At 36.1% G+C, this 15,446-nt stretch overlaps 1 protein-coding gene across 1 annotated transcript in view; it reads left to right on the forward strand.

Annotated features, from left to right (window-relative positions):
• The first annotated feature begins 4,157 nt into the window (after nt 1-4,157).
• The window catches only part of LOC132557825 (GPI ethanolamine phosphate transferase 1-like), a 32,707-nt gene continuing 21,418 nt past the window's right edge, over nt 4,158-15,446 (forward strand). Inside the window, exons 1-5 of the mRNA XM_060222351.1 lie at nt 4,158-4,226; nt 4,906-4,956; nt 6,495-6,549; nt 7,774-7,882; nt 8,168-8,270. Of these exons, the coding sequence (XP_060078334.1) occupies nt 4,186-4,226; nt 4,906-4,956; nt 6,495-6,549; nt 7,774-7,882; nt 8,168-8,270 (359 nt within the window). The 5' untranslated portion in view covers nt 4,158-4,185. The remainder of the gene's footprint in view (nt 4,227-4,905; nt 4,957-6,494; nt 6,550-7,773; nt 7,883-8,167; nt 8,271-15,446) is intronic.

Genomic DNA, 15,446 nt, shown 5'->3' on the forward strand with positions numbered 1-15,446 from the left:
TTCCTCCCAAGGTGACTTCGGTCTCTATTGAGGAGGAGATGGACATCGAGGGTGCGGGCTCGGCAGAGGAAGACGATGTCATTCATCTTTCTCCTGGGCCAAGAGGGTTCACAAGGGGAAGATGGCCCTGAGACTGCTGAAGCTGAGGCTCAGCATGTGCTTTCTGGGATGCGGGTCCTCCGGGCCAACATCTCCCGGATTCTCAGGGCGGAGGTTTGCCCACCGCCTCAGCATCGTCGGCGCCTGAATCCACCATCCTTCTGGGTTCCCTGGTGGCTCCTCGGGCTTCCGTTCGCTCAGATCGGTCTCTGCCAGAAGGCAATATCATGTCTTCGGTTCTGGCCACGGCCCGGGCTCCGGTTTTAGAGAAGGACTCCTTCTCTACCCGTGCTCTCGGGTTTGTCGGTCTGCAGCTCAGTGTTGGTGAATTGTCGGAGGCTTCAGCTTCCGACTATGCCACACATGATGGGCAGCTGGCCTCTCAACCAGCACAGCTGGAGTTGAGACAGCTGGCTGCCTGGCCCGGCAAATCAGTGGACCAGGTGGTGCTCGATCCCAAAGAGCACCACAGGATGGAGAGAATGTTGCACCTCTCCATCCAAGTTCTGTCATACATAGACTTCCTGACAGTTTGTCTATACAGGGTATCCGATTTGCCTGAGTGTCGGTTATCCGAGACAGAACAGCCGACATACAGGACACGGCAGCCTTGCAGGTTCTCTGCTCGTCAATGCCGTGTTGGCTAGGCAGTTTTCAGTTCTGAAATTCCGCCCAGTCCAGTAACCCTACCGTTTCCGCTTGTTGAATGCCCCCTTCTAGGGCTCTACCCTGTTCAGGGGAGCTCTTCCTTGGGTTCAGAAGGATATGAAGGAGGACTCGGTCGCCTCAGCACTTCTGGTGAAGAGGTTTCAGGCTGAGAAGGCCAGTGCCTCGCAGGGGTCAGTGCCTCCTAAGAAGAAGGCGAAGTCTTCGGCTGCTCAGTTTTCTGCACAGCCCAAGTCCCAACCTCACTTCAACGGCAACAAGGGGAAGGGTAGGAAGGGTAAGAAACCTCCTGGGGGCAAGAAGAAGGGTTCCTGACTATTTCTGCTTCTTGGCCGCGAAAGGCGAAGGGTATGGCCGGGTGGACGGTGGTTCTCCTTTCCCGGGCTCATGTCCTTCTCCTGCAGGCTCAGGCTCCGGGTGGGCAGACGATTCTCTGGTCTGGCAGGGGCTCGATCTGCCCCATCCGGAACTCCCTGTGGGCGGACGTCTCTCTGCTTTCCTTTCCTAGTGGCAGGATATTACAGAGGACGCTTGGGCTTTTGTCGGTGGTCAGGGAGGGTCTAGGTATTCCCCTTCTTCAGGATTCGTCCCTCACCTCCTGGCCGTTTTTGTTTCTTTCCTCCTCCCGGGGATTCAGAAAGGGCACGGGTGCTCCAGGAGGAAGTAGGGACCATGCTGCCAAGGCAGAGATGCCCTTGGGGCTCACGACAGCTCCTTTGGTGTTCACCAAGTTGCTGCTGGTGTTTCCTTCACTCCTGCAGAATAGACGTCCACATCTATTTCGACGACTCCCTCATGCCTCTTTTGGTGTGGGAATCGTTAGTGAAGGACACTCGTCTGGTCCTGAAACTCTTGCTCAGAGTCGGCTTCATTCCTTCCAGAGAGAAGTCAGAGGTTCCTTCATATTAGGACTTCTTCTTCCTGGGGAACCATTTTGACATGGTTCGGGGCTTAGCCCTTCCACCTCTGGAGAAGTTTGAGAAGGTCAGGGCTCTGGCTCTGACTTTCATCACTTGGTCACTTGTCCAGGTACATTGGTTCCTCAGTTTTCTGGGGTATCTCAACTCCTTGGCATATGTGGTCCCCCTAGGGAGGATTCACATCGGACCTCTCCAGATGTTCCTCCTGTCTGACTGGGTTCCGTCATCCAGGAGGCCTGGATCCCGCTTACCCAGTCGGTCAGGGAGTTCTCTTGCTGGTGGACCATTCAGGAGAACGTTTTCCACGGGGTACCTCTGACCAAGCCTATCCCCTCTATGATCCTGTTCATGGACGCGTTCATGACAGGAATGTGAGCTTACCTCGATGGGGGAGTGGTCTGGCGAATAACTCTCGGAGCACATCAGTGTACTCGAGATGAGACTGTTCATTTGGCTCTGCAGTCCTTTAGGGGTATCCTGCAGTCCAAAGTGTGGCTACCGACAACAGTTGTCGCGTATCTGGAGAGACAGGGGCCACCAGGTCTCATGTCCTGTGTGCCCTCTCCATCCACATCCATCTTCTCTGCCAGGACATGCAGTTGACCATAGCGGTCAAGCATCTTTCTGGCAGGCTGAGTGTGTTGGTGGCCACTCTCCAGGCGCCATCAGCCGGTGTTGACGGAATGGCAGCTGTGTCCCTTGATTTTCAAGGGGAATTGTCAGGCGTGGGACAGACCTATTATAGACCTGTTTGCCACTTCCCTGAACAACCAGCTGCTAACCTTCGTCTCCCCGGTCCCAGACCGTAAGGCGTGGGCTGTGGACGCCCTTTCTCTGGAATAGGAAGGGACGTATGCATATGCATTCCCTCCCTTCAACCTGGTGGGCAGGGTTCTACAGAAGTTCTGGGAGCATCACTGCTCCTTACTTCTGAGAGCCCCTCTGTGGCCGAGGCAAGCTTGGTTTCAGGAGCTCTTGTCGTTTCTGGTGGAGGAGCCCTTGGCTCTCCCCACCAGACCGAATCTCCTTCGCCAGCCTTGGCCCAGAACGACACACTCTTGACCAGAGATCCTCCACCTTCACGCGCTGAGGCTATCTCTGGAAGCCACGCCAAGGCAGGCTTTTCTCAAGAGGTGTCCGATTGCATTGAGCAATCAATCAGGGCTTCCTCTTCTGCCGTCTACCAGTCACGTTGGATGATCTTCTGTGATTGGTGTGTCGGCAAGGAAGCTTATTCATTCGAAGCCTCTGCATTTGATTGCGGAATTCCTAATCTCTCTGTTTAGGTACCGCTATCTGCCACCTGGCACTATTGCTGGCTATCGTACAGCTATTGCCAGAGTTCTTGCTTGTTATGGCAGGAAGGAGATCGGTTAGTCCTCCTCTCTTTCTGCCCTAATCAGAGGCTTTGCTATGAATAGAGTTGTTTTTAGCGAAGAATCAGGTTCCGGGGTTCTCGCACGATCCCATCAGGATCCTGGCTGTGACTAGCTCGGAGGAGCGAGATAGGTTGCTTTGTCCTTGTCGGGCTCTTAGGTTTTATCTTGATAAAACCAGGGGGGGCGGGGCTCTCGATCCCGTCTGTTTTGCCCATTAAACAGGGGCAACGAGATATCTCCTCCCAGTCGGTTTCCAGGTGGGTTTGCCAGGTGATTTAGTATGCTTACGAGCATTTTGATGATCTGGCTCGGGCGAGAGTGAAAGCGCGGTCTCACGAGGTCAGGGCCCTTGCTTCATCCTGGGCCCTTCTCTCAATGAGTCCTCCTTTCAGGAGGTCATGTCTGCAGTATTCTGGCAGGGCAGGGATACCTTAACAGATTTTTATCTGTGATCCCTAGCTTCCCACTCAGAAGGCCTGTATCATTGGGACCTTTGGTGGTGGCATAGTCAGTGGCTGGGCCTCCTCGTTAGCCCCGGGCCATGTCTTTCCGTACGGCGGCATGTGGGTACACCTGCTCTTTCACAGAGAGGTCCCTTCCTTCACTTTAGCACTCTGTTCTCCCTCCCTACTACTTTGGTTGTGCTGAAGGGGCTGCCTGGCTTCTAGTCACCACTACGGTAAGACGAATTCGCATACTAAAGTTATGGTAATTATTACTGAAATGAAATTGAGGTTTTTTAATGTAAAACCAATTTTCATGATGTAATACTTACCATAACTTTATGGAGTCCCACCCTATCCTCCCCTCTTCCTTATCTGCCTGGCTGCCCCTCTGTGGGGTTTACGCCATAAAGGTTATTAGAGGAAGGGAGATCACTCTGCGTTCCTGTCGTGATGGCTCATGGATCGTAGGGAGGGCGGGATTGTTTTTCTTTTGAATCTTTTGTTGTTGGGATACAAAGATGGGTGTAGGTACTGTATTTGCATACTAAAGTTATGGTAAGTATTACATCATGAAAATTGGTTTTACATTAAAAAACCTCAATTCAGGATATCATTATTTTACAGGGGATACGTTTTGGATGGACGATAAGCTGTTTGATTCTTGCATTATTTCCCATGATGCCCGTGGTTGGCCGAGAAACAAACTACCTCCATGTGTATGTGTATTTTTTTTCATTTCCTTATCTATTACCTTAATTCCTTGCTTTTTAAACTTATTACCGTAACTCCTTGTTCAGGCTACCGTGACCTGATTAACAGATATCTTTTCCAGTGTTCCATGTTGCTCACTTTAAATGTTTTACAAATAAACCGGGGCGAGGGATCTTGATGATTATGTCATTGTTTTTAACCATTTTCTTCTACTCTTGATCTTAAAGATTAAAGAAATGTTGAGGTTTGAGTGATAATGATGATTAGTGATGATAACTGATTATAATTCTTGCCTTATTCGTATCTTAGATATTTGAGTGAGACTTGTTGTTGTAACAATATTATCAGTACAATAGATTTAGGAATGAGATGTTTTCTCTTCTGTCCACCAGAATTTATTTGCTCAAATCTGGAATCATAACTAAACCAGAAATGTTCTGGAATATAGTAGTGAAAACACGACGAAAGGGATTAAACTTCTCCTGCCTATTGATACAAACTTCAAAAAATTCTCTTTAGAAATTCAGAAATCGTGACAGATTATGGTATACATTTGCAATCATACTCTAAGATACTAGGTTGATGTCAAACATTGAGAAGTAATCATTAACAGTTTGAAATGACACCATGTTTGATCAAGTGTGACATAGAAATATTATATTTGTTGTGGTTGACTGATTACAGGGGAGCTGCTGGTATACTTGCTATGGGTACAGGAGTATTAGCTATACAAAGGTAGGTTAATATATAGAAACCTTTGTTTCACAAGGATTTCATTTATTTGGTTAGAAAAAAATCTTAAATTGTTAATGTTTATTCCAACATTGGATTTAAAGATTTTTAGGTCGCCTGAGCCGAAGGCTCATGGTGACCTATTGCCATCATGATTTGTCTGTCGTCATGCATCCTGCGTTGTTAACTTTTCACATATTCGACTTCTTCTTAAGAACCACTGAATGGATTTTGACCAAACTTGGCACAAAGCATCCCCATGGGAAGCCGCTTCAAGTTTGCAAAGAAAAAGGGCATGGCCCCAATAGGGGCGCCAGGAGGGGGAAAAAAGGGATAAAATTAGGTAAATCTTAAAAATTTTCTTCTCATGAACCAACAGTCAGATTAAGTTCCTATTTGATATTTAGGGTCCTTATGGCATGGTCTACAAAGTTTGCGAATAAAATAAAAATCGGGTCAAAAACGGCCCCACTAGGGGGCACTCAAAAGGGTCAAAAATTGAACTTTGACCGATTTCAACCAAATTTGGAAGAATGCATCCCTTAGTGAAGACCATATGAAATTGTGTTGAAAAAAGTGATTATGTCCCCTTTGGGGCCCATAAGGGGTGTAAAAGCGGCCATATGTAAAAACCTTCTTTAAATGACTTCTTCTCAAGAACCATTGGATGGATTTTGACCAATCTTGGCACAAAGCATCCCCATGGGAAGCCACTTCAAGTTTGAGAAGAAAAAGGGTGTGGCCCCAACAGGGGCCGCAGGAGTGGGGGAAAGGGGGTAAAATTAGGTAAATCTTTAAAAATCTTCTTCTAATAAACCAACATTCAGATTAAATTCATATTTGATATTTAAGGTCCTTATGGCAAGGTCTACAAAGTTTGCGAATGAAAAAAAATCGGGTCAAAAACGGCCCTACTAGGGGGCGCTCAAAAGGGTCAAAAATTGAACTTTGACCGATTTCAACCAAATTTGGTAGAAAGCATCCCTTAGTGAAGGACATATGAAATTATGTTGAAAAAAGTAATTATGTCCCCTTTGGGGCCCATAAGGTGTAAGGGGCCATATGTAAAAACCTTCTCTAAATGACTTCTTCTCAAGAACCATTGGATGGATTTTGACCAAATTTAGAACAAAGCATCCCCATGGTAAGCCGCTTCAAGTTTGCGAAGAAAAAGGGTGAGGCCCCAATAGGGGCCGCAGGGAAAAGGGGAAACTTGATACGAATGTTCTACACAAGGTCCTGGCAAGTGTTTTAACTTTTTGGGGCGATTCAGAATCCAAGATGGCCACCTTGGCCTCTGTTTGGCTAAGACATTATTGACTTCCTCTCAAGAACCATTGGGTGGGTCATGTTTAAACTTGGTACAGATGTTTTACACATGGTCCTGCATAAGTGTTGTTACATTTTGCTACATTTTAAAATCCCCAGATTATTGACATATATTCCTCAGGTGACCGTTAAGGCCCTTTGGGCCTCTTGTCTAAATACATGTAATTTTTGGCGGTGATGTATTGCCTTTTTTAATTTTTCTTTCATTTCAGATTACAGTATTTTAGAACACCTAGTCATCATAGCTACAGCATTAATTATGTACAGGTATGGTAAACTTAGTCACTATGGTTACACTGTTAATTATGTACAGGTATGGTAAACTTAGTCACTATGGTTACACTGTTAATTATGTACAGGTATGGTAAACTTAGTCACTATGGTTACACTGTTAATTATGTACAGGTATGGTAAACTTAGTCACTATGGTTACACTGTTAATTATGTACAGGTATGGTAAACTTAGTCACTATGGTTACACTGTTAATTATGTAAAGGTATGGTAAACTTAGTCACTATGGTTACACTGTTAATTATGTGCAGGTATGGTAAACTTAGTCACTATGGTTACACTGTTAATTATGTACAGGTATGGTAAACTTAGTCACTATGGTTACACTGTTAATTATGTACAGGTATGGTAAACTTAGTCACTATGGTTACACTGTTAATTATGTACAGGTATGGTAAACTTAGTCACTATGGTTACACTGTTAATTATGTACAGGTATGGTAAACTTAGTCACTATGGTTACACTGTTAATTATGTACAGGTATGGTAAACTTAGCTACTATGATATGATATGATATGATACAACTTTTTAGTCTGATTTTGATACATTTATTTAGGTTGACATACAAGCCTTTATAACAGTGTTGACTTTTGTGCCTGACTTACCTGACATTATTGTAAAAATATTGACAGACTATTCCAGACTTCCAAGTTTGTAGCAATATTGATGTCTTTGTGAGTCACTTTTTACAATGTTGACATGTCTTTGTGAGTCACTTTTTACAATGTTGACATGTCTTTGTGAGTCACTATCTACAATGTCGATATGTCTTTGTGAGTCATTATCTACAATGTTGACATGTCTTTGTGAGTCACTATTTGCATTGTTGACATGTCTTTGTGAGTCATTATCTACAATGTTGATATGTCTTTGTGAGTCACTATCTACAATGTTGATATGTCTTTGTGAGTCACTATCTACAATGTTGATATGTCTTTGTAAGTCACTATCTACAATGTTGATATGTCTTTGTGAGTCACTATTTACAATGTTGACATGTCATTGTGAGTCATTATCTACAATGCTGATATGTCTTTGTGAGTCATTATCTACAATGTTGACATGTCATTGTGAGTCACTATCTACAATGCTGATATGTCTTTGTGAGTCACTATCTACAATGTTGACATGTCTTTATGAGTCACTATTTACAATGTTTATACAGTTTTTGAGTCAGATTTCTTCTTGTCATTTTCAGCTTGTACTTACAGCCCTGTCTGTGTATATTGTACTGTCCACCTCACACAGTATACAGAAGAAACAAGGACTACCCCTCATCAACCAGGTCTTTAGCTGGCTTGTATTAGGTTAGCACTGATTTTATTAGGAACACCATTTCTCTTGATTAATTTTCCAACATTTCCTCAAAGTCCCTTAACTGTTTTGTTTCGTTGATATAATTTGATTATCTATTAATTATGAGATGAAAATGCATACTTCTTGAGTCATACATCTGATAATTCATTAATTTTACCAAGATCTTTAAGAAAGTCGATCACATTGAGGAAAGCAATGTTTTGGTCTCATCACATTGAAAACTCACTGAAGATATCTATTTACAGTAACAGTTACAGGTGTGTTATTCTTTCCAGGTGTTTCATTGATGATACCATTGTTGTCAGGAACAGGTGTATTACATCGCCTATTGACGATCATGCTAGCCTATCTTCCTGTCTACCTTCTGCTCAGTATCTCGTATCCTTAATTACATCTTCTCTAGACAGAAGAAGGGAGTCATATTTAAATTGCATTCAAATGAGCCATGTGATGTTTTATAATGTTTCCTTACAATAAACCATTAGACTGATTGTATAACTTCCTACCACAGTGAGTTCTATGTATCGTAAATATGATTAGTAGTTGTAATACAACAGTACTGTAATAAATGTGCAGTGTTTGTATTGCTTAGTAACATTTGTAATACAATTGTGATAACAGTACACTTATTGATCTGTTAAATAGTGATTGTAGAATACCGGTGAAGTATGGTAAAGTGAAGGCCATGGTAAAGTGAACCGTAGTTCATTTCACCATCATGGTGAAAAATCCCACCCCACCCATGGTAAAGTGAACCGTAGTTCATTTCACCATCATGGTGAAAAATCCCACCCCACCCATGGTAAAGTGAACCGTAGTTCATTTCACCATCATGGTGAAAAATCCCACCCCACCCATGGTAAAGTGAACCGTAGTTCATTTCACCATCATGGTGAAAAATCCCACCCCACCCATGGTAAAGTGAAGTCACTTAATATTTTGTTTTCAATTGCTGTTTCACTAAACTTTTTATCGGTTTACTTATGTTCCTCAATACATAATAAAACAAAAGAAAACAGGGAATTAAGGATGGAATGGGTTGGGGGGGGGGTTCACTTGAACATGGCCATGGTAAAGTGAAGCATTAAGCTATTTTTGAACTAATTAACTTTTTTTCACCAATTGCTTTGCAATTCATCCTCATTCAATTATATAAACACATTTATAACAAACATTAGGTCCGGGGTGGGGAAATTTAGGGTGGGCAATAGGGTTCACTTCACCTTGGCCATGGTTAAGTCACTCCCCCCCCCTCCCCTGCCTCACCTCAGATTTAACCATCCCAAGCCTATGTTTTGTTATTTTTGTGTTTATATGATTGATTCAGGGTAAATAGGACAAAAATAGGGTACAGAAAGGTAAATCAGTAAGATAACAGTGTAACGCTTCACTTTACCATGGCCCAACCCCGCCCTAAATTTCACCAACCATTGTTATTTTTCAGTTTTATTATGTTTGGAGGAACTTGATAAACGAAAGAGATAAGAAATTAAGTGCAGAAACATCAACTGAAAACAAAATATAAAGTGGCTTCACTTTACCATGGAGGGGTTCATTTCATCAATATGGTATTTTGACCTCGGTTCATTTCCCCATGCATCACAATACCATGCTAAAACGGTCTACCATACTTGCATTTTCAGTTTTTGTTGTTTTTGTTTCATTTTGCATTTGTGTTAATTGTAGATTGTTCATTGTTTTGTGTTTACAGTTTTGTGTTTGTGATTATAATTGTTTTGTGTTTTGTGTTTACAGTTTTGTGTTTGTGATTATAATTGTTTTGTGTTTACAGTTTCGTGTTTGTGATTATAATTGTTTTGTGTTTACAGTTTTGTGTTTGTGATTATAATTGTTTTGTGTTATTTGTTTACAGTTTTGTGTTTGTGATTATAATTGTTTTGTGTTTTTTATTTGCAGTTTCGTGTTTGTGATTATAATTGTTTTGTGTTATTTGTTTACAGTTTTGTGTTTGTGATTATAATTGTTTTGTGTTTTGTGTTTGTGATTATAATTGTTTTGTGTTTGTGATTATAATTGTTTTGTGTTATTTGTTTACAGTTTTGTGTTTGTGATTATAATTGTTTTGTGTTTTTTATTTACAGTTTCGTGTTTGTGATTATAATTGTTTTGTGTTATTTGTTTACAGTTTTGTGTTTGTGATTATAATTGTTTTGTGTTTTGTGTTTGTGATTATAATTGTTTTGTGTTTTGTGTTTACAGTTTCGTGTTTGTGATTTTAATTGTTTTGTGTTATTTGTTTAAAGTTTTGTGTTTGTGATTATAATTGTTTTGTGTTTTTTGTTTAAAGTTTTGTGTTTGTGATTATAATTGTTTTGTGTTTACAGTTTTGTGTTTGTGATTATAATTGTTTTGTGTTTTTTGTTTACAGTTTCGTGTTTGTGATTATAATTGTTTTGTGTTTTTTGTTTAAAGTTTCGTGTTTGTGATTATAATTGTTTTGTGTTTACAGTTTTGTGTTCGTGATTATAATTGTTTTGTGTTTTGTGTTTACAGTTTTGTGTTTGTGATTATAATTGTTTTGTGTTTTTTGTTTAAAGTTTCGTGTTTGTGATTATAATTGTTTTTTGTTTTGTGTTTACAGTTTTGTGTTTGTGATTATAATTGTTTTGTGTTTACAGTTTTGTGTTTGTGATTATAATTGTTTTGTGTTTACAGTTTCGTGTTTGTGATTATAATTGTTTTGTGTTTTTTGTTTACAGTTTTGTGTTTGTGATTATAATTGTTTTGTGTTATTTGTTTACAGTTTTGTGTTTGTGATTATAATTGTTTTGTGTTTTGTGTTTACAGTTTTGTGTTTGTGATTATAATTATTTTGTGTTATTTGTTTACAGTTTTGTGTTTGTGATTATAATTGTTTTGTGTTATTTGTTTACAGTTTTGTGTTTGTGATTATAATTGTTTTGTGTTTTTTGTTTACAGTTTTGTGTTTGTGATTATAATTGTTTTGTGTTTTGTGTTTACAGTTTCGTGTTTGTGATTATAATTGTTTTGTGTCATTTGTTTACAGTTTTGTGTTTGTGATTATAATTGTTTTGTGTTTTTTGTTTACAGTTTTGTGTTTGTGATTATAATTGTTTTGTGTTATTTGTTTACAGTTTCGTGTTTGTGATTATAATTGTTTTGTGTTTACAGTTTTGTGTTTGTGATTATAATTGTTTTGTGTTTACAGTTTTGTGTTTGTGATTATAATTGTTTTGTGTTTACAGTTTTGTGTTTGTGATTATAATTGTTTTGTGTTTACAGTTTTGTGTTTGTGATTATAATTGTTTTGTGTTTACAGTTTTGTGTTTGTGATTATAATTGTTTTGTGTTATTTGTTTACAGTTTTGTGTTTGTGATTATAATTGTTTTGTGTTTTTTATTTACAGTTTCGTGTTTGTGATTATAATTGTTTTGTGTTTTGTGTTTACAGTTTTGTGTTTGTGATTATAATTGTTTTGTGTTTTGTGTTTACAGTTTCGTGTTTGTGATTATAATTGTTTTGTGTTTTGTGTTTACAGTTTCGTGTTTGTGATTATAATTGTTTTGTGTTTACAGTTTTGTGTTTGTGATTATAATTGTTTTGTGTTATTTGTTTACAGTTTCGTGTTTGTGATTATAATTGTTTTGTGTTTACAGTTTTGTGTTTGTGATTATAATTGTTTTGTGTTTACAGTTTTGTATTTGTGATTATAATTGTTTTGTGTTTTTTATTTACAGTTTCGTGTTTGTGATTATAATTGTTTTGTGTTTTGTGTTTACAGTTTTGTGTTTGTGATTATAATTGTTTTGTGTTTTGTGTTTACAGTTTTGTGTTTGTGATTATAATTGTTTTGTGTTTTGTGTTTACAGTTTCGTGTTTGTGATTTTAATTGTTTTGTGTTATTTGTTTAAAGTTTCGTGTTTGTGATTTTAATTGTTTTGTGTTATTTGTTTAAAGTTTTGTGTTTGTGATTATTATTGTTTTGTGTTTTGTGTTTACAGTTTCGTGTTTGTGATTTTAATTGTTTTGTGTTATTTGTTTAAAGTTTTGTGTTTGTGATTATAATTGTTTTGTGTTTTTTGTTTAAAGTTTCGTGTTTGTGATTATAATTGTTTTGTGTTTACAGTTTTGTGTTTGTGATTATAATTGTTTTGTGTTATTTGTTTACAGTTTTGTGTTTGTGATTATAATTGTTTTGTGTTTTGTGTTTACAGTTTCGTGTTTGTGATTATAATTGTTTTGTGTTTTGTGTTTACAGTTTTGTGTTTGTGATTATAATTGTTTTGTGTTTTGTGTTTACAGTTTCGTGTTTGTGATTATAATTGTTTTGTGTTTTGTGTTTACAGTTTTGTGTTTGTGATTATAATTGTTTTGTGTTTTGTGTTTACAGTTTCGTGTTTGTGATTATAATTGTTTTGTGTTTTTTGTTTACAGTTTTGTGTTTGTGATTATAATTGTTTTGTGTTATTTGTTTACAGTTTTGTGTTTGTGATTATAATTGTTTTGTGTTTTGTGTTTGTGATTATAATTGTTTTGTGTTTTGTGTTTACAGTTTCGTGTTTGTGATTTTAATTGTTTTGTGTTATTTGTTTAAAGTTTTGTGTTTGTGATTATAATTGTTTTGTGTTTTTTGTTTAAAGTTTCGTGTTTGTGATTATAATTGTTTTGTGTTTACAGTTTTGTGTTTGTGATTATAATTGTTTTGTGTTTTTTGTTTACAGTTTCGTGTTTGTGATTATAATTGTTTTGTGTTTTTTGTTTAAAGTTTCGTGTTTGTGATTATAATTGTTTTGTGTTTACAGTTTTGTGTTCGTGATTATAATTGTTTTGTGTTTTTTGTTTAAAGTTTCGTGTTTGTGATTATAATTGTTTTGTGTTTACAGTTTTGTGTTTGTGATTATAATTGTTTTGTGTTTTTTGTTTAAAGTTTCGTGTTTGTGATTATAATTGTTTTGTGTTTTGTGTTTACAGTTTCGTGTTTGTGATTATAATTGTTTTGTGTTTAATTGTTTTGTGTTTACAGTTTCGTGTTTGTGATTATAATTGTTTTGTGTTATTTGTTTACAGTTTTGTGTTTGTGATTATAATTGTTTTGTGTTATTTGTTTACAGTTTTGTGTTTGTGATTATAATTGTTTTGTGTTTTTTGTTTACAGTTTTGTGTTTGTGATTATAATTGTTTTGTGTTATTTGTTTACAGTTTTGTGTTTGTGATTATAATTGTTTTGTGTTATTTGTTTACAGTTTTGTGTTTGTGATTATAATTGTTTTGTGTTTTTTGTTTACAGTTTTGTGTTTGTGATTATAATTGTTTTGTGTTTTGTGTTTACAGTTTCGTGTTTGTGATTATAATTGTTTTGTGTCATTTGTTTACAGTTTTGTGTTTGTGATTATAATTGTTTTGTGTTTTTTGTTTACAGTTTTGTGTTTGTGATTATAATTGTTTTGTGTTATTTGTTTACAGTTTCGTGTTTGTGATTATAATTGTTTTGTGTTTACAGTTTTGTGTTTGTGATTATAATTGTTTTGTGTTTACAGTTTTGTGTTTGTGATTATAATTGTTTTGTGTTTACAGTTTTGTGTTTGTGATTATAATTGTTTTGTGTTTAATTGTTTTGTGTTTTGTGTTTACAGTTTTGTGTTTGTGATTATAATTGTTTTGTGTTATTTGTTTACAGTTTTGTGTTTGTGATTATAATTGTTTTGTGTTTTTTATTTACAGTTTCGTGTTTGTGATTATAATTGTTTTGTGTTTTGTGTTTACAGTTTTGTGTTTGTGATTATAATTGTTTTGTGTTTTGTGTTTACAGTTTTGTGTTTGTGATTATAATTGTTTTGTGTTTTGTGTTTACAGTTTCGTGTTTGTGATTATAATTGTTTTGTGTTTACAGTTTTGTGTTTGTGATTATAATTGTTTTGTGTTATTTGTTTACAGTTTCGTGTTTGTGATTATAATTGTTTTGTGTTTACAGTTTTGTGTTTGTGATTATAATTGTTTTGTGTTTACAGTTTTGTGTTTGTGATTATAATTGTTTTGTGTTTTTTATTTACAGTTTCGTGTTTGTGATTATAATTGTTTTGTGTTTTGTGTTTACAGTTTTGTGTTTGTGATTATAATTGTTTTGTGTTTTGTGTTTACAGTTTTGTGTTTGTGATTATAATTGTTTTGTGTTTTGTGTTTACAGTTTCGTGTTTGTGATTTTAATTGTTTTGTGTTATTTGTTTAAAGTTTCGTGTTTGTGATTTTAATTGTTTTGTGTTATTTGTTTAAAGTTTTGTGTTTGTGATTATTATTGTTTTGTGTTTTGTGTTTACAGTTTCGTGTTTGTGATTTTAATTGTTTTGTGTTATTTGTTTAAAGTTTTGTGTTTGTGATTATAATTGTTTTGTGTTTTTTGTTTAAAGTTTCGTGTTTGTGATTATAATTGTTTTGTGTTTACAGTTTTGTGTTTGTGATTATAATTGTTTTGTGTTATTTGTTTACAGTTTTGTGTTTGTGATTATAATTGTTTTGTGTTTTGTGTTTACAGTTTCGTGTTTGTGATTATAATTGTTTTGTGTTTTGTGTTTACAGTTTTGTGTTTGTGATTATAATTGTTTTGTGTTTTGTGTTTACAGTTTCGTGTTTGTGATTATAATTGTTTTGTGTTTTGTGTTTACAGTTTTGTGTTTGTGATTATAATTATTTTGTGTTATTTGTTTACAGTTTTGTGTTTGTGATTATAATTGTTTTGTGTTTTTTGTTTAAAGTTTCGTGTTTGTGATTATAATTGTTTTGTGTTTTTTGTTTACAGTTTTGTGTTTGTGATTATAATTGTTTTGTGTTTTTTGTTTACAGTTTTGTGTTTGTGATTATAATTGTTTTGTGTCATTTGTTTACAGTTTTGTGTTTGTGATTATAATTGTTTTGTGTTTTGTGTTTACAGTTTTGTGTTTGTGATTATAATTGTTTTGTGTTTACAGTTTTGTGTTTGTGATTATAATTGTTTTGTGTTATTTGTTTACAGTTTTGTGTTTGTGATTATAATTGTTTTGTGTTTTTTATTTACAGTTTCGTGTTTGTGATTATAATTGTTTTGTGTTTACAGTTTTGTGTTTGTGATTATAATTGTTTTGTGTTTACAGTTTTGTGATTATAATTGTTTTGTGTTATTTGTTTACAGTTTTGTTTTGTGATCATAATTGTTTTGTGTTTTTTATTTACAGCTTCGTGTTTGTGATTATAATTGTTTTGTGTTTTGTGTTTACAGTTTTGTGTTTGTGATTATAATTGTTTTGTGTTTTGTGTTTACAGTTTTGTGTTTGTGATTATAATTGTTTTGTGTTTTGTGTTTACAGTTTTGTGTTTGTGATTATAATTGTTTTGTGTTTTGTGTTTACAGTTTCGTGTTTGTGATTTTAATTGTTTTGTGTTATTTGTTTAAAGTTTTGTGTTTGTGATTATAATTGTTTTGTGTTTTTTGTTTAAAGTTTTGTGTTTGTGATTATAATTGTTTTGTGTTTTGTGTTTACAGTTTCGTGTTTGTGATTTTAATTGTTTTGTGTTATTAAAGTTTTGTGTTTGTGATTATA

This window comes from Ylistrum balloti, unplaced genomic scaffold, assembly GCF_031769215.1.
Source record: "Ylistrum balloti isolate Yb309-2 unplaced genomic scaffold, AGI_CSIRO_Ybal_v1 Utg370728, whole genome shotgun sequence".
Lineage (NCBI taxonomy): Eukaryota > Metazoa > Mollusca > Bivalvia > Pectinida > Pectinidae > Ylistrum > Ylistrum balloti.